The 19,984-nt window shown below is 33.8% G+C and overlaps 1 protein-coding gene across 1 annotated transcript; it reads right to left on the reverse strand.

The window, feature by feature from the left end:
* Positions 1–8,797: 8,797 nt before the first annotated feature.
* LOC108469996 (lon protease homolog 1, mitochondrial-like) lies at positions 8,798–16,903 on the reverse strand. Its single transcript, XM_017771164.2, has 20 exons — positions 16,332–16,903; positions 15,806–15,871; positions 15,130–15,315; positions 14,902–14,967; positions 14,723–14,764; positions 14,472–14,594; positions 14,025–14,123; positions 13,728–13,793; positions 13,554–13,640; positions 13,335–13,374; positions 12,814–12,985; positions 12,389–12,513; positions 11,404–11,534; positions 11,209–11,313; positions 10,942–11,055; positions 10,654–10,821; positions 10,442–10,543; positions 10,036–10,251; positions 9,318–9,836; positions 8,798–9,116 (listed from the first exon to the last, which is right to left on the reverse strand). Exons 1-20 carry the CDS (start codon positions 16,647–16,649, stop codon positions 8,937–8,939), a joined length of 2,925 nt encoding a protein of 974 aa, XP_017626653.1. The 5' UTR covers positions 16,650–16,903; the 3' UTR covers positions 8,798–8,936.
* Positions 16,904–19,984: the final 3,081 nt, after the last annotated feature.

Genomic DNA, 19,984 nt, shown 5'->3' on the forward strand with positions numbered 1-19,984 from the left:
TGTGTAAGTGCAATATTGTATGAATAATATAATTAACCTTTTATTTACTTTTTTAAAATTACTATTAAGGAAATGATATATAAGGATTGAAGTATTTTTTCAAGTGATTTTGTTTAAAATTCTGTTATTATAGAATAAAATTTGTAAGTACATTACGTAGATGTGTAATTATAATTTATTAATCAACATTGAAAATTACAAATGTAAAATTAATTAGTTTGTTTGGTCTAAATACACTCTTAATAATAAGTTTTATTGAAATATATATATATTATAAATTATGGATTTATGGTTATAAATATAATGAAATATTTGGCCACATTTCCAACGCAAAAACAAAAGAGAAAAGAAAACGGCTGAGTTTAACGACTTACATGATTGGAATTGGATGGTGCAGCCATCTTACGAACAAAGCAAAGCAATTAGCACTCCACAGTCGTCATTCCGAAATATATTTAAATAATATGATTATGACTTGACAAATAATAAAAATATAATATTAAATTTAAACAATACAGCGCGTGACTACGATTTATAATTTGCTTTCTTTTTGTTAAAAATAAAAGACAACTACAACATTAAATCTGTGCCTCACTAACAACATTATGTTATAATAAATATCGATAATGACAGTAAAATTTATTACAAAGTAATAAAAAAAAATAAAAGCACACAAATTTTATGTGAAAAATTTTAATCAAGAAAAATTATGGATAGAGAAGGAGAAATTTATTAACGTTAAAAAACAAAAATACAAGATATTTTCAACTACACAAGTTTTGGCCCTCGGACCTTCACCTCATAAATCTTCAATTTTACTGCATCTCAAATTTTTCAGACTAGATCAAATAAGATTCAGCTCACACAATTTTAATATTAATATTAAAAAAAAAGATTATAACCATTACAAGGTTGAGCAAAAATTTAAAAAAATTGATCCGTTGAAGATTATAGAGTATAATTTTTAACTTTTATTTGTTTTATAATTAATTTTAATTTTTATGATATAAGATTAAAATATTTCATATTTAAAATAGAGAAAATAATTTAAGAGTTTTATGTAAAAATATTTTTTAAAATACCATATAAAAGTTATTTTTTGAGAAATATTTGATATATTGTAGTTAAATTTTAGAATTCACATGAAAAATTGACAAATTTTTATAAGGATATAGTAAAATTGATTGTGAAATAAAAAAAAATTACACTTTGGTGTATCAAATATCACCTTTTATTTTTTTACGGGAAATTATACGGTGCACAGCAAGAATGCTTTATTTTTTGCCATCCGGCCTTTAAGGAATATGAGCAAACTTGATTTCCCGTAGGCCAATTATGCCATCCAATCAGCAACAATATAGTCCATCGAGGAATATGAGCAAACTTGATTTCGTATAGCCTTTTTCAAATCTCCTAAATTCTTCATATCAAAGTTAAGTCTCAGCTATTTTCTAAGGTCTCAGATTGAGAAAAAAATAAAATAAAAATAAAAAACACACAAATTTTACATGGAAACCCTTTCGGGAAAAAAATCACGGGCAGAGAAGAAGAAAATTCACTATGTCGAAAAATTGAATCAATACAAGAGGAATAGACTATATCTATTTATAGGCTTGTAAAGCCATGTTCTAGTAGGATTGAAACACTTTATCCTAATCAATATAAAATAGATGGAGTTTAATAAGATTTAAAAAACCTTATTCTAAAATAAACTTGTAAAGCCATATTTTAGTAGGATTGAAACACCTTATCCTAATCAATATAAAATAGATGGAGTTTAATAAGGTTTAAAAAACCTTATTCTAAAATAAAATAAAAGAAGTCTAGTTCTATATGGATTTTACTTTTATTTTATTTTCCATCGTATTTTATTTAAATAAGAATTTGGGTCACTTAATTCTAACAATCTCCACCTTGACACAAATTCTCAATGAACAAGTTCTTCATCGCGAACTTTCAATAAACAAGTTCTCCACCTCTTCCATAAAACCCCTTAAGGATTTAACTTCAACAATGAACACCAACCAAATCTAAGCAATGCTCAAACTTGGTTATAGGAAGTGACTTAGTCATCATATCTGCAGGATTTTCATGAGTACTAATTTTGCTCACAACAATATCACCACGACCAATAATATCATGAACAAAATGATACCGAATATCAATGTGTTTTGTTCTCTCATGAAACATTTAATCTTTTGTAAGAAAGATAGCACTCTGACTGTCACAAAATACTGTGCTGTTTGAAGGTCTTCATTGAGTTCACTAAAGAGTCCCTTCAACCAAATAGCTTCTTTACAAGCCTCAGTAATTGCCATGTACTCAGCTTCAGTGGTAGACAAAGCTACTGTAGACTGCAAAGTGGCTTTCCAACTGATTGCACAACCTCCGATTGTAAAGACATAACCTATGAGATATCTTCTTTTATCAAAGTCTTCAGCGAAATCAGCATCAACATATCCTATGACTCCATCTTTAGTTCTTCCAAACTGTAAGTAAACATCAGTAGTACCTCGTAAGTATCTTAAAATCCACTGAACTGCTTTCCAGTGTTCTTTACCGGGATTCTCCATGTATCTGCTAACTGCACTGACTGCATATGATAAATCTGGACGTGAACAAACCATAGCATACATGAGAGATCCCACTGCACTAGAGTATGGAACATGTGACATGTACTCAATCTTATCATCTGATTGTGGAGACAAAACTGATGAAAGTCTGAAATGGGCTGCTAAAGGAGTACTAACAGGCTTAGCACTCTGCATATTGAACCTGCAAAGAACTTTCTCAATGTATCCCTTCTGACTTAGGTACAATTTACTTGTTTTTCTATCTCTGAGAATCTCCATTCCAAGTATCTTCTTTACTGGTCCTAAATCTTTCATCTCAAATTCTTTACTTAGTTGGGTTTTGACATTTCTTATATCTCTTTTATCTTTTGCTGCTATCAACATGTCATCAACATAAAGAAGTAGATACACAAAAGAACCATCACTGTTTTTCTTAAAGTAAACACAACTGTCAAAACTACTTCTTTTGAAATCATGAGAAGTCATAAAGGAATCAAACCTCTTGTACCACTTGTCTTGGTGATTGTTTCAAACCGTAAAGGGACTTTTTCAGCAAGCAAACATAGTCCTCTTTTTCGAGACTATAAAACCCTCTCGTTGTTGCATGTAAATATCCTCCTCAAATTCTCCATGCGTATGCGCTTTTACATCTAACGCTCAAGCTCCAAATCATGCATGGCCACAATACCAAGCAAAGCTCGAATCGAACTATGCTTAACAACCGGAGAGAACACATCTGTGAAGTCCACTCTTGGAATTTAATCAGAACCCTTTGCAACAAGCTTTGCTTTATATCTGGATTCTTCAACTCCTAGAGTCCCTTCTTTCTTTTAAACACCCATTTACAACGAATGCCTTTTACCTTTAGGAAGTTTCACAAGGTCCCATGTTCTGCTTTTTGTGGAGTGATTCCATCTCTTCTTGCATAGCAAACATCCACTTTTCGAGTCTTCACACTAATCGCCTCAGAATAATTAGATGGCTCTTGATTCGCATCTATATCTTCACCACATTTAAAGCATAAGCAACTAGATCAACCTCGCTTACTTCTTTGGAGGTTTAATTTCTCTTCTAGTTCTGTTTTTGGCGATAGAGTATTGTGGTGAAGAAGCAACTCTATTCTCAATTTTTGTTCTGGCTTGAGGAGTTGACTCTGTATTAATCTGATGCTCCACCTACTTTTGATTTTCTTTATTGGAAGAGTCTTTAAGGGATAAGTTAGGTAGCATAGCAGTTTTATCAAAAACAACATCTCTGCTAATCACAACTTTTCTATTTTCAAGACACCATAACTTATACCCTTTTACACCAGCTTTATAACCAAGAAAAATGCATTTAATAGATCTCGGTTCCAATTTTCCATTATCAACATGAGCATACGCAGGACACCCAAAAATCTTTAAATCAGAATAATTAGTAGGATTACTAGACCATACCTCTTGTGGAGTCTTTTTCTTAATGGTAACGGATGGAGATCGGTTGATCAAAAAACATGCAGTAGAGGCCGCTTCTACCCAAAATGCCTTCGGTAAGTTGGCATTTGACAACATAATCGAACCTTCTCCATGATCGTTCTGTTCATTCGTTCTGCAACGCCGTTTTGCTGTGGAGTATGACAAACTGTCAAGTGTCTCATGATCCCTTCTGACTTGCACAATCTATTAAACTCATCAGAACAAAACTCTAAGCCATTGTCTGTGCGGAGGTATTTTATCTGTTTTCCCTTTTGTTTTTCAATCATAATTTTCCAAGACTTAAATGCGGAAAACACATCGCTTTCGCTGTGAAAACGCCCAAACTTTTCTAGAAAAATCATCAATAAAGGTTACCATATAATTAGCTCCACCTCTCAAGGCACTCTGGATGGCCCCACAGATCGAATGAATATACTCCAACGTTCCTTCGTGTTATGGATTCCTCTAGTGAATCGAACTCTCTTTGCTTCCCAAAAACACAGTGCTCACGTAAATTCGGTTTGCAAATTCCTTACCCATTAAGAAGTCCTCTTTGCTTAATTCATCATGCCATTCTCACTCATATGCCCTAGGCGATATGCCAAAGTTTAGTAATATCATCATCCGACAAGGAAGAGGAAGCGACAATTTGCATCACCAAGAATGAGAGAACCTCAGAAACATATAACTTGGCAATCTTTCTCGCCCTTTCATCACAACAAAGGACCCTTTGAAATCTTTAAACCCCACTTTCAGTTGTGTATCTATACCCTTTTGAATCAAGAGTACTCAACGAAATTAACTTTCTTTTAAATTCTGAAACATGTCGCATGTCACTAAGTGTTCTGACAACTCCATCAAACATCTTAACTTTAATTGTTCCAACACCTGCGATTATACATGAAGCATTATTTCCCATCAAAACAACACCTTCAGATACTGTTTCGTAAGTTGTAAACCAATCCCAATTGGGACTCATGTGGAAGGTGCAGCCTGAATCAATTATCCATTCCTCGCTTACTTTAGAATCATTGATAGAAGCAACTAGAAGTTCACCATCGCTGTAATCTTCTACATCAGCTTCACCAAAATTTTCTGGTTGTTTTCCCTTTTGATTCGCAGCCTTCCTTTTAATCTTATTTTGTAGCTTATAACACTCAGATTTAATGTGCCCTTTCTTCTTGCAGAAGTTACAAGTTTTACCTCTGTTTGAAGATTTCAATCTACCTTTAGATTTACCACGAGGGTTCCGTTCCTGTGTCCTACTGCGATCATCATCAGCATTCCGATCTTGTCTCCCACGAACAATGAGACCTTCTCCCTGAGAGTTGGGTTTAACCACAAGATGTTTCATCTTATCATACGAGGTTAAAGAATCATAAACCTCATCAACTGTGAGAGACTCGCGGCTATATAAAATCGTGTCTCTAAAGGTTGAATAAGACGGGGGCAACGAACAAAGTAGAATCAACCCTAGATCTTCTTTAACATACTGAACCTCCATGGCCTCCAAGTTTGAGAGAATTTTTTAAACACTGTTAAGTGTTCGTGTACAGACGCACCTTCCTCCAAACGATGAGCATAAAGACGCTGCTTCATATGCAACTTGCTTGTTAGAGTTTTCGACATACATATTTGTTCTAGCCTATTCCATAATGCAGCGGCAGTCTTCTCTTTCATCACATGCTGCAAAATTTCGTTGGACAAATGCAGATGTAATTGTGTTAACGTCTTTCGATCCTTACGCTTCTTCTCTTCATCTGTTAATGTCGAAGGCATCTTATCTATCCCTAGCAGGGCATCCTCCAGATCCATTTGTGCAAGAACTGCTTGTATCTTAATTTGCCATAACGCAAATCTGGTGTTGCGATCCAACAACGGAATTTCATATTTCAAAGACGCCATTACTGTGATCGAGATGAATAACCTGGAAGCTCTGATACCAATTTGAGAAAAAATAAAATAAAATAAAATAAAAATAAAAAACACACAAATTTTACGTGGAAACCCTTTCGGGAAAAAAACCACCCCCAGAGGAGAAGAAAATTCACTATGTCAAAAAATTGAATCAATACAAGAGGAATAGACTATGTCTATTTATAGGCTTGTAAAGCCATATTCTAGTAGGATTGAAACACCTTATCCTAATCAATATAAAATAGATGGAGTTTAATAAGGTTTAAAAAACCTTATTCTAAAATAAAATAAAAGAAGTCTAGTTCTATATGGATTTTACTTTTATTTTATTTTCCATCGTATTTTATTTAAATAAGAATTTGGGTCACTTAATTCTAACACATATAATATTGGAATGGCACTTAAATTATTACTTTGAACTAGTAGTTTACGAACTTCACGATCCCACGCCAATTTCAAAGATGGCACATAGCTTTGCATGTAGAACATTATAGTATCACAGTTGTTTGCTACACCCCAACACCCAAGATCGTTTGCAATATCGAAAAGCCCTGAGTAGAGGCTGAAGCTGAAGTACTCAAAACTGCATCATCAGTGTTGAATTTTATCCACCCGTTCTGGACAATTTCACACCAGATGTTTAGATTCTTGTGGTGTTCTTTTAATATTTTTTGTGATGGCACCAGTGATGTGTCTTGCGATGCCAAACTGTCGCTTATAATCTCATAAGATTTATAGTTCTCTAAATAAAAAAGAACTGAATTTCGTTGTCGCCAAATATTCTAGCAGACCAAGCCAAAGACAATGTCTCAAACTTGCTCCCGTTTACAACAAGGTTAATAGCACATGAAATATTATCAATAATCCACTAAGATTGAAAGTGAAAACCATGTGTCGCGAAGCAATTGACACTATCTAACTTCAAACATCTTCTTTGGCTGCCCATTAGTCACAAGGTCTGAAAGAATAAAAACAGTAATTGCAAGTAAACTAAACAGTGCTTCTTCAAGCACAGGTGACCAAAAAAAAAAAACAAAGAACACTTAATATGTTTATGTAGTTCGATTTTTCTACGTTTACGGACTTAGAGATAATGCATTATCTTAAGACTTTATATATATGGTTATAAACAGCAACACTTATCAGATTAGTAAATTCACTTTTGCACCTAGTATCTAAATCACTCTTCCCTAAATTTCCCTCCTAAAAGTTTAGCTTGTAAATCAAGTAACTCACTTGATTACTTACAAAATTCACTTTGAAAAACAAGTTCCAAATAATAGAGTAAGTGCTAAAATTTTCTACCATTTTACATATAAAAACCTTATAACTGAATAAGTGCTAAAATTCTCCACCCTTTTACATACACAAACCTTTCAATATATAAGAGTTCAATACTTGTTAAACTAAAAGTCAATTACTATCATCCTTTCCATCAAAATTATAAGATAATCAATATAAAAAATATCTTCAATAAGTTTAGGATAAGATCTTAAATCTTTAGGATATGCTACCAAAGTCTAGGATGAGTTCTCAAATCTTCAAAATATGTTATTAAGTTGCATAAACCAATCCAATTAAGTTAATTTACTATCAAAGCCCAAATATTTGTTAAGAAAAATTGTCAATTTCATTTAAGAAAAGTTATGAAGCTAAGTATTGGCCGAACACTACCTATGAACCCTTCAAAAGAACTTTAGTATAATCCTCTATGAAATGAAATTTGACAATAGTTGCTTTCCAAGTTCAATTGCCATTTAGTTACAGCTTCCATGAGCTTGGAATGTTTGCCATAAAACTACTAAAACCGATCCTCCTACGTAGTAATTTTATGATCAAGACTTTCACCACGCTTTGCTCAATTAGATGATTAGATCGATCTAAAAATTTGATAGAAGGGATTCCATCAATGTAATCCGTAATAACATCCTCATCTTGTCGATCAAGGTCCTCTTCATTCCTTCATCAACCAAGCTAAATGGTCTGATAGATTGTGACTACTTACCTTTGAAGGACACACGCTCCCCCGCTGCCAAATCTGCATTCGCATCACCCGTCTAGTGGCTCTTCTCGACATCAGCTTTTTTTTATTGCCCTTCCACTCCTATGCTAGGTACAATTGGTGACTTTTTCAAATTAAGTTTAATAGAGTTAATTATAATTAAAAATAATTTGAGAAGTAGGTAATCACTTAGGCTTAATCATCAAAGTCCAATAATCGATTCTTTTCTTTAATTTATCTAGTGACTTTCAAAATTAATTATATATATTAATACCGGAGTAAAAATAATAATTTGATAAATATTAAATTAATTGTTTTGACAAAAAAATCATGTTCGAGCTTTAAATATTGAAACTTAAACTCGAATCATATTTTAAATAGACATTTTTACCTAAGCTAATTTTTCAAATATAATATTTATCCTAAGTTAATTGTTCAGATATAATATTTTTATTCAAACCTCCTCAAATTTCTTTCAAACTTCAAGAAATAAGCTAACAACAAGTCTTCTAAGTTCTAAGTTCTAAGAATAAGGCTAAAGAGTGATTATGTTTAATTCAAAGAACATGTTTCATTCTGTTCTTTTTCATTTTTTCCTCAATACAGAGAAGGAATGAAAATAAAAAAATTTGAACCTGACAAAATCTCTGTCTCCAACCACATATTTCATTGATTGAAACGAAAGAGAAAGTGAGAAACTAATACTCACAAGTGTCCTAATAAGTTTGTTTCGGCTTCGAAAATGGGCTTACCTTGGCTTTTATGAGTCAATTTAGAATAAATGACGACGTTAACTGGAAACTGGAATGTTTTGCCACTTCATTTCTCATTTCTGAATATCTGATCACAAATTTGTGCTCTACTCTGTAATTTCTTGATTTAAAATGCTGGTGTACCACAATACAAAATTGGGTTTTGGTTCCCAAATCAATTACAAGGAATATTCAGGCAGAAACCCAGGAAAACGGTGTTATTTAAAACCATAAGAAACTAATTTCCTGTGTTATTATCAAATGCTAAATTGAATATCTGACTGTAGTCATCTACAAAGTGCACATCAAGACCTTCTCTTACATTTGGTGCAAGCTCATCATAATCACGTTTGTTAGCAGACGGGAATATGATGGTCTTCACTTCGCTCCTCCTTGCTGCTATTGTTTTCTCCTTCACCTGATGATTTCGAAATTCACTTTTGTAAGTTTAAAGACGAATATGAAGGAGAAAAGACCGAGTATATTTATGTAGAGCTAATCATAAAACTCTATCAGTTAGAGACCTGATAAGTATTTAACCATTAATGTAGAGAATGAATGGACTTTAATATGGTAATAAAAGATTATATAACCTGAAAAAAGGTTTGTTTAAGCTTACCCCTCCAATCGGAAGAATCTTCCCAGTCAGAGTCACTTCCCCAGTCATTGCTAGATCCTTCCTAACAGGCATCTTCATGGCAAGGGATAGCAAGGAAGTGATCATGGTGCAACCAGCACTGGGCCCATCTTTTGGGGTGGCCCCAGCAGGAACATGGAGATGGAGCTTGGTATTGGCAAAGAAGGGGTTATCAGGTTCTTTCTCCAGCAAAATGGTTCTGGCAAGTGTGTGAGCAATTTGCGCACTTTCTTTCATAACATCTCCAAGTTGACCAGTGACATGAAGGGCACCTTTCCCTTCTCCTTGCTCAACTTCAGTAGTTTCAATGTACAAGGTGGAACCACCCATGGCAGTCCAAGCTAGACCCATCACAACTCCAACAGGAGTCTGATCATAGATGCGCTCCGCATGGAAAACTGGTTTCCCAACAAAATCGGCAAGATTTGAGGCATCAACCGACACTTTCTCAACTGCCTTACTTGTTTCAGTTTCCTTAAGTTTCTCAGTTTCTGTAGCATCCTGCAGGAAAAGATTTTTGAATGACCAATTAGAGCAATAAGCAATACGATCACATTCTCTCAAACTAAAGCAAGAAGGGCATCATATCCTAACAATTAGCACAAACTATTGAAGGTGCCATAATTGTTTTTTGCTACAAATGTTGGAAGCTTTCTCAATTCCCAAACCTTTTTTATCATGTGGATGACTTTAAAAATACCTTTGGATCCTTAGGCTGGTCACTTGTCTGAACTGAGGATTCAGATTTAAGCTCATGACTGCTATTCCCTACTGATTCAACTTCAGCAGCAGTCTCATTTGCAGCTGCATGCTGATCAGTTTCATCAACTTCTGCTTTGGTTTCAGCAGATTGGACTACCTCTCCACTAATGACAGATTCATTGGATGATCCTTCTCTCACAAGTCGAAGAGCAATCTGCCATACACCAACATAGTTTTTAATCCAGGTCCTAGATTCCATACAATTCATATGATAGACTACAGAGGGAGTGTGTGTAATGTGCATGTGAACCCATGTGACAGTTTAATGTGATGCTTTATGATTGAAATCAAGTAACCATTGCAAAATGTGTTTTATCATCATAAGATGGGCAGTTGAGCAAAACCTTACGATAGATCTTCTCTATGTGCTTTTGAAGGTTCCTAACTCCTGCTTCTCGGCAGTAATTTTCTATTAAGCCAAGAAGAGCTGCATCAGTTACCTCAACCTGGAAGAAACAGTTTGAAGAGAAGTCAAAACACTCTCCTTTTTTCATTTTACAAAATATATCCATCAGAAACAGAACTATCATCATGGTAAAACTGATAACAAAAGGACCTGTTCAGGTTTGACACCGCATGTTTCTTGTGCAGTTTTCTCAAGATAATCTCTAGCAATATGCATTTTCTCATCAGCGATGTAACCAGCAATAGCAATGACCTCCATTCTGTCCAAGAGAGGGTTTGGTATGTTGTCCACAACATTCGCAGTACAAACAAACAAAACCTGCAACCAAATGCTCATGATGTGTGAAGCATCAAGTTTCCCTCATAAATATTACACAACAACCTGAAATTTATCAAAAGGCGAAGTAAGCCAAAATAGATCCTCTAAATCAACCATCACCTTTGATAGGTCAATTGGCACATCAAGATAGTGATCCAAAAAGTTAGCATTTTGCTCAGGATCAAGGAGTTCAAGCAAAGCACTTGCTGGATCGCCAGCATGTCCCCTCCCCAGCTGCCATTATGTTAGAATTCAAATGGTCAACCATTATCAAATTCAAGAAGACTGAAGGGTAGAAAGCCCATATCCAAGGAATTGCACGAGTGAATCATTAACCCAAAAACAAAATACAAATTCAAAGTTTTCAAGCATTAGCTATTAAGATACCTTGTCTATCTCATCAATTAGAACAAGAGGGTTTGCTGTCCCCACATTTTTCAGGCACTGCACCATCTTTCCTGGCATAGCACCAATATAGGTTCGACGATGCCCCTGGATATAAATTAGGATACAACAGAAGGGATCAATAGAATGATGTTTGAGATGTTTACATTCTTAATCAGAGCACAGAAAGGTAACAACCTTGATTTCAGCAACATCAGACAGTCCTCCAACAGAGAACCGGAAGAACTTACGGTTCAAAGCACGGGCAATGGAACGACCAATACTAGTTTTGCCCACTCCAGGTGGGCCAGAGAGACAGATAATTTTACCTGCACCAGCAAAAGATCATGAATCAGTCTATGCTGTTATGTTGAAATTAAAAATAGACAGCCAATTTATACAGCCTCAACCTTCACACATCAATGATGATTGGACTCGACAAGATTAATTTAATAAAACCATGTTAGGAGACTACACAACGTCAAAATCAAACTCATAGGAGATGGCTATATCAATGCTATTCCTTACAATAACATATTTATATTAAAGGAAAGAATAAAAAAGGTTTGGTTTCTTGAGACTTTGATTCATCAAACAGAAGCCAAAAACCATGTCAATTCTGCAGGCAGAAGTATAAATAGAAGTTACTTAACAGAAAATTGTGAGACATTTGAGCAACCATACACAAACAATTAGTTTACTATGTCATGCATTATTTTATATATCAGAGCAGCCAAATATATTTATTACAGCAATTAGTTTGAAATTTCCTCTCACTGCTCTGTTGTTTAGAATATTCAGGTACAAAGTGGAGATTGATCAATGCTATTTCACTACAACGGAATACAAGCAGAAAAGGTCAATTGTGCCTAATTTTCTTTAAAGAAAAACTTTTAAACGAATATGGCTCATCCTAAAGGCCTCGTAAGTTGTCTTTATTTAATTCTTGCCAGGACATTTTTTCCCCCTCTCGTTTATGTTCAAGCTCTCCCAGTGAACTTCACATGAACAAGACTGCACTTCCTCAAGCAATTTTAGCTATTATGACTGTAATCAAAGGAGAATAAATTAATAGTTTCAATGATACAGTATTGCAGATGACTACCAGATGAAACCCACTGAGACAGAAAAACATCGAACATCCATTAACAGCATTTTCTATATTGAAAAGAACTAGACTGACCTTGTGAAGTTCCTCTGAGTTTTCCAACAGCTATAAATTCCAATATTCTTTCCTTAACATCAGTTAATCCATAATGATCTTCATCAAGAATTGTTTGTGCCCGAATAACATCAAAATTTTCATCACTGCATAGAGAAATGGACATTGGAGTTAAGCAAACAGATGGAATTCTTTAAGCCTGCTGAGTTGACCTTTTCTATTTTGCTCCCACTTTCATGCATAACCATTAAAGGTTATACATTAATGTATGGAACTACTTGTGCCAGGGTGAACAAAACCTGCTATCGGATCATGATATCACAATCACTTGTATTTGAAAATCAGGACCCATTTAACATATATATTATATGCTTTCATTGCTGAACCATACAGAGACTCGCATAATCCAAATCTTAATAAGTGTTCCTTTTCAGAAGTAACCGAACCTGTAATTTCCCCAAGGGAGTACTGTTAACCAATCCAGATAGTTCCGAGTTACGTTAAATTCACTCGAACTGGCCTCCAACAGCTGCAGCTTTGTTAGCTCCTCTTCTATAACTTGCAACACATGAGGTGGGCATTTTTCTCTATTTGGTTCAAGTCTTTCCTTGAACTTTGCTGCAATGAAAGAAAGTAACCATATATCAAAGGACACATAAATGATTCAAAAATAAAAAACTAAAAATTCTATAGTTTCAAAAGTACAGAACTTTTGGACTTCCAAATAACCCCTAATGACACAAACTGATTTTAACAGGCAATTCAAAAACAGATTTATGGACCTCGTTTTTTAGAAGAGTTTGCTTGCAAATTCACTAATTTCAACAACAAACTGGTTCAAAAGAAGCATCCATGATTGCAAATCATCATTTATAAAAGAAAGACAGAGAGGAGAATAAAAGAGGAAAAGCAGGTGGCTAAATAGCATCTTCCTTTTCTGCAAAATATATCATGAAACAGAACTAACCTGAAAGGGCGGTTTTGTCATCCGTTTCCAAACCAAGTTCCTGCACCAGAACAAATGAATTTAATTCTAATTTCTAAGAGACGTTGGAATTGAGAATATAGACTTGAATGCACAGAAAGTTTAAACACACACACATTTGACCATAATTTATAAAGATAATTTGGTAAAAGCATTACCGCCAAAGAAATACATAAAGAACATTTCAGAAGAATCAAATACCTTCTTTATTGCCTTAAGCTGCTCATTCAACAAGTATCGGCGTTGTTCACCACTAATCTTTTCCTCAATTGCTTTTGCAATTGATTCCTAAAAATAACCTCCAAATGGTTTAGAAGCACTCCAAATCAAATGACAACAAAAATGCTTGGTCAATATAGAGCTTCTATGAAGTACCTGAATCTTGCTTATTTCCATTTCCTTTTTTACTAATTCCAGCGTAAGTTGTAAACGCTTATGCACCTATTAACAGTATAGCACAGTTTAAAGAGATGAGGAAGATAACTACTCCAGTCTTTGAATGTATAGAAACAAACAAATAGGTTACAAATTCCATAAGGTGAAGACAGCAGGACAACATAGTTCACATGGTAGAAGCGTGTGAACTGTATCCTCAAAGACAGAACAAACAAAACCAGAACTGGCCCTCAAATATTAGTGACCAACAATAACATATACATCCAAGCAACTTACATCCAATTCTTCAAGAACTTGTTGGCATTGCAATTTGTTTGCACCAGATATTGCAGCTCCAAAATCTGCCAATCTTGGAAAATTGAAATCACCTATATGCTGCATACATTGAGAAAGAAGACAAAAAACAGAAAAATAAAGACGTCACAGGTAGCTCATGAAAGCTAACTGATCAGAACAACTAGTACATTTTGAAATAAATATGCACATATAACCATTTCTATCACAAGCAATTGGCATGATATAAGACTAACTCGTTGTGACAATAAACTTAATCACAGAATGTTTGCTTAAGTATCTTGGCAAATATAAGATGATCATATAATGTGAATAGCAAAGGAGGATCTACCTACTTTGAGGGAATAATTTAGGCAAAGTACAAGTACAAAGAGAAGTTAGGAGCTCTAGAAATGAAGAGAAGATAAAAATTTGGAAGAAAGAACACACCTGACTATACGTTTGAACATGATCCCTCCAAAGTGAACTAGTTTTCAAAACATCTCTTAGGGTTGATATAACCTCAAATGATGTTGCCTTTATGACATCATCATCCTTGTTATAAGGTTTTTCCTGGATCATAAAGACAACTAGGTGAACTGATACATCAATAAACTATTGATTGCATTCTAGGAACCATCAACTCTATGTTTCAAACTTGAGCATAGAACTGTGGAAATGATAACATATAGAAAATGTACCTTGAGATGATCAACTTTGACTGTAAGGGGATCTTCACTGACCTGTTCAGAAATCATATTGTTAAGTTCAGAATGTTTTGCATTTAACAAAGATTCCACTTATGTAGGAAATAGATAATTTTAAACAAACATCAAATTTTGGAAGGTGAAAAGATGAATAGAGGATTGTTCCCACACACCATTTCTGTAATTCGAAGCCGCCTGTGACCAATAAGGATAACCTGGTCTCCTTGGATGCTTGAGATCTGAAAAGATTACATTATAAATATATGCATCAAGGGACATGTTTTGTGGTTGTATACATCTCTAAATGCCATTAAATTTATAGCACTTAACACCAAACAAGATATAGAAGGACCTTATTTTACTTAAAAGAATAGCAAAAAAAAAAAAAAAAAATTACATACCTGGGCAAGGGTGCCAACTTCATGGAGTCGATTAAACAACTCCTTTCCCTTAATATCATATACACTTTTCTCTGTTTCAGAACTAGTGCTAGACTCAGTCCCTGGTTCATCTTTAAGAAGGAAAGCACCAGCATATGGAGCTTGCCTCTTTCGGCTTTCTTGCAAAGCTGCTAACAGCTTAGGATCCTGCACAAGAAAGCATCATGCTAAGCAAATCCATTGAATGCAACTCCTAGCTAATGGTGCAAGCTACAAACTCAACAGGATATTATCACCAAAGTTAAGTAGAAGAATACAGAGCACCAAGTGGAGATTTCCTGAGTTATAAAACAACAATTTTGCTCTAAAAAATCTAATATATGAAACACTCCACTTCAAGGTTCATCCTCTTAACTCCACAATGCCATAGATACATGTTGATCACGATAAGATCTACAATAAAATTCATAAGAAATGATCCAACTAGAGTTTGAATTTGATTAATATCATTGAACACTTTATACGTGCATATAACCGATTTATGTTGTATGTTTGCAAGCTATAAACTGTAATACCATAAGAGAACATAGAGTTCAACAATGTAGCTCATACTACATACTTCATAAATTATCACTGCCCTAAGGAAAAAACGTATGGGAAAATTTCATAGTCCATGTAAGTGGACAGCATGTCATACCTTGACATAAATAGGCATATAGAATCCAGGGAAAAGGGGTCTATGAGGTAAAGGTAACGCCAAAACCTGCAACAAATAACATAAACAATTCAATAAACAAATGTGGTAAAGAACAAATACCGAGCTTTGTTTGGAAATGCAGTTCATAATTTCAAGACATACCCTTGAAGTAAAAAACTTTACAATTTGTTTGACTATGTTCAAGGGAGAATAAAGCAGTACAAAACATGGATTTCTAAATTCACTAATTTCCACTCATTTCATCAAATCCGATCAATGTCACAATACTAAACTTTTTTTTATTCAAGTCCAACAAAAATTGACACCATAAATGTTATGAAAAGAGCCCATTTTACCTGAACAGTAGCCTGGAAGAGCAAAAACCAATGAACATTCAGAAAAATTCATAATTTTTAACAGCAACAAATTTTAGAAGAGGTTTTAGGGAAAAAAAAAACTTTTTTCTTGAAACTGTGCTACTAAACAAACTCCGACCGAAAAAAGATTCATAATTTCCGAAACCAACCGTCAAATAATCTTCTGGCTTGGGGTAAGTAGACACAATCGCGGACGACGCTTTCGAGTCAGCCCCGGACTGTGACTCAGCTCCCTTTTCGTCGACCTCGACCGCCGGTTGGGACCCAGAACCCGACCCAGACCCATTGCTGGAATCAGAACAGAAGCAAGCCCTGAAGAACGAATTCTTAGGGCTCCTCTGAGTCAACCCGGTAAGTCGACCCAATGCATAGAACACAGAATTGGGCTCCTGCTTGATTCGGAGGCTCGGTGTCGGTGTTGTGAGGCAGTGGACACGAGAAGAAGTGGAAGACAGGAGTTTCAGCATTGGAAGGGATTTAGAAGCAGTCGAGGGGTAGAAAAGGAATCTTATGAGGAAGCGGTTGGTTAAAATGGCAGCAAGAGATAGTCCATTGGAGGAGAAGATTCAAGGGGAAAATGGGGGTTATTAGGCAGTATGGAGGTGGAGTTAAAACCCTTCATAAACCCTTGGATTTTGTTGACTTTACCCTTTTGCCCTTTTCTTTGGGACCAAGTACCAATGTGTCTAGACTCCTAGAAAGTACTACTGGGCTTAAGTATGAGAAAAGAAAAGTAATGAAAAATTATACAATAAATAAATAAATAAAACTCAATAAATTATAAAGTGAAAACAAAAAGCGGTAACTCATTTCATTTATAGTTACATAAAGCAACTCTTGTTCTACATCTACCATGATAGTCTAAACATGAGGTATCAATTCAAAATTTTTTTATTGTACTGATTCTAATTTTTCATACAAACTATAGAAGACATCAAATAAACACTCAAGCACTACTAGAAATTGAGTCGAGAATGTTTCACTCTGCACGAGAGAGAACAAAAATCTCAAATAACATCTTACTGTTACTTTAAGCCCTATTTGTTGCATGCCGTACCCATCCTTGTACATGGGAAATTTAGACTCGGCAACATTTTCCCTTGAAACAAGCATATTCTCATGGAACTCATTATCGAAGCAACACTGGAAGAGCCTTAATAATCATCTCCAAAAAAATTACCCTGTCATACTTTTGCAACAACTGCTTAATTCTAAGGATAACCTAGACCTCACTCTAAGATATTTTAAAGAAACCATTTTTTTTCTTTCCTTTTCTTAGGTTGCTAACTTGATTGTTACAGTAAAAGTACCATGAGAACTTTGTATCGAGAGTCAGATTGTATTTACTCTTTCTACTAACAATAGGTGAATCAATCATTATATATTAGATTAAAGAACAAATTAATTTTTTCTATTAAAAAATTATCCATTTGTACTATTAAAACTAATTTAGCTAATGAAATAACTAGATAGTAACATGTGACATGCCACGTATACTTCATGTTAACATACAATAACCAATTTTTAATAATAAAAATAGATGAAACTTTTAACATAATGAATAGTTTGCTTTTTAATCTAACATATAAGAACTAATTTAGTTATTTTTAATAAATGGAACAAAATACAATCCGACTTCTTATATAAGGCCTCAATGGTTACTTTATATATTTTTATTGATATCTTATAGTTACCTTATATGGTAAGAGAGTAAAGATTTCAACCTCTCCCATTTATTGGAACTTGGTTATAATCTGTTTGATGATGTTATAAGTAAGGGCATTGATCCCACTGTTATAACCTAGACAACTGTTTAATTTCTGATTAAGAAAGGTAAGAAGGCCGGGGATTATGTTGTGACATGCAATGTCTTGGTAAAGAGATTATGTAAGAAAGGCAAACTAGGAGACTGCAAATGGACTTATTAATGAGATGTTAGAGAAGGGTTTGATCCCTCGGAATTCTTTTATTGCCAATGGCGACCATAATGAGATTTAAGGGTCGCTTTTATGGGCTTAACGGGCAAAACACAGGCCCAAATACAAGGAAAAAGGAATCTGTCCATGGGTCAGGTACATAAAAGGGTTTATTGGCATTGCATGTAATGTACAAGAAAGAAATGAGATGGGAAAGTTAAAGCAAAATCTGAAGAAAAAAATTTGAGAGAAGAGGTGAAGCAGTAGCCTAAATAAAGGGGGCAATTTATGGAGTAGAGGTCCATGACCAGAGAGCCCACTCTTTATTTGACTTCTTTGATGCTTCGACAACATGGATGGGCTCCACCACCCTCTTCCTCTATTTTCTTTTTCTTTTTTTTTTGTGCCTTTTCAATTCTTTTTTTATAATTTGATGAGAAAATATTGGACTAAAATGAATTCTTAAATTTTTTTAAGTTAAAAAAAATTTAATCTCAATTTTTACTAAAATTTTAGATATTTATGATATTTTTTAAAATATAATACGTTTTAAAGGGTTTTTTTTCAACTTTTATGATTTTTTAATCTTTTGAAAAAATTAAGGAATTTTGGCTTTTTACAAGTGGTACCGTTTGATTGGTTTGAAGGATTTTTTCAATAAAATTGTAAATGGCGTAACGTGGTAGATAAAGGAAACGCAGAATGGCCAAAGTGATCAAAAATTATTGAGGTGGTAAATTGTCAAATATTAAATTAAAATTTTCAAATATCAAATGATATTTTAACTTAAAATTCTAGATGTTCGAAAAAATTTGTATTTTGACACAACTAAGTCAAATAAAAAAATTAAAGAATCAATTAAAATAAATAACTAAAATAAAACAACAAATCAAATATTAAAATAATAAAGAAGAAAATAAAGATGATAAATGAAAAAGATGAAACATGTCGTGTAGAAGACGTAAGGAGCCTTGAAAACAAAAAGAATTCACAACCCCTTCAATTGGCTCTAATTTCCACTTCAAAAAAAAAAAAACAAAAACCTTAACAATAAAAAGAAAAAACTCAACTAGAATTTATTAACTAAAAAAAAGTTGTTAAATAATAATGAATTGATTTTCTTTTATACAATGTAAAAGATTTTATTAGGCTAGCTAAACAAATCTAAATAAAACGAAACTCGTAATTTTTATAATAATCCTATCCAGAAATTTTGTTTGCGCAATATTCACTAAAATAGTTATAACTTGAGTTCACGAACTCGAAATTGAGTGATTCAAAGTGTATTTCGAATCTAAAAGATAGATCTTCGAATGCTATGAGACATTTTAATCTAAAAATGTCTAGAGCCTATTCAAAAATTTCTCGCAAGTTAACTAGTCTTTTCAACTTGAAAATTGACAGTTTGATTGAATTGACTTGAATACATTTCACACATCCTGTGCATGTATCATTCCTCGTTTTTTTGAAAAGATTTATTTTTATATACTGGTTTTGATCAAATCTTGATTTGATTTACTTGACCTTTGATCTTGTTATTAGACCTTAAAGTAGTGTAAATCAATCACATCAATAGGTCTAAAATTAGGTCTTGAAAATCAGATATATATATATATATATATATATATATATATGATCACCTGTTCATATTAGCTACTATGTGTTCGTATGATCATTAAGTATCCATATGATTTTTTAGTTAAAAAGATGAAAACAGACAACACTCCTTTAGTTGGAAGTTTCAAACATAAAGCGAGAACCCTTAATTATTACAATTTGTGTGTATGACCTTGTTTATGATTTGTTAATTAAGTCTATTTATTTTGTTGCATAAATTGTTTGTATTTTAATTATTGAATTTGTGTAAAATTATTAAATTCTAAATT

Source organism: Gossypium arboreum, chromosome 8, assembly GCF_025698485.1.
Source record: "Gossypium arboreum isolate Shixiya-1 chromosome 8, ASM2569848v2, whole genome shotgun sequence".
NCBI lineage: Eukaryota > Viridiplantae > Streptophyta > Magnoliopsida > Malvales > Malvaceae > Gossypium > Gossypium arboreum.

What these genes read in the sequence shown, in the direction of transcription:
- LOC108469996 (XM_017771164.2), bottom strand. Translation starts at nt 16,649, where the DNA reads ATGCTGAAACTCCTGTCTTCCACTTCTTCTCGTGTCCACTGCCTCACA. An exon ending in AGCCAGAAGATTATTTGACG is followed by an intron (nt 15,872 to 16,331) that starts GTTGGTTTCGGA and finishes TATTTGTTGCAG; the next exon opens with GTTTTGGCGTTACCTTTACC. An exon ending in AGATTCTTCCGATTGGAGGG is followed by an intron (nt 9,117 to 9,317) that starts GTAAGCTTAAAC and finishes CGAAATCATCAG; the next exon opens with GTGAAGGAGAAAACAATAGC.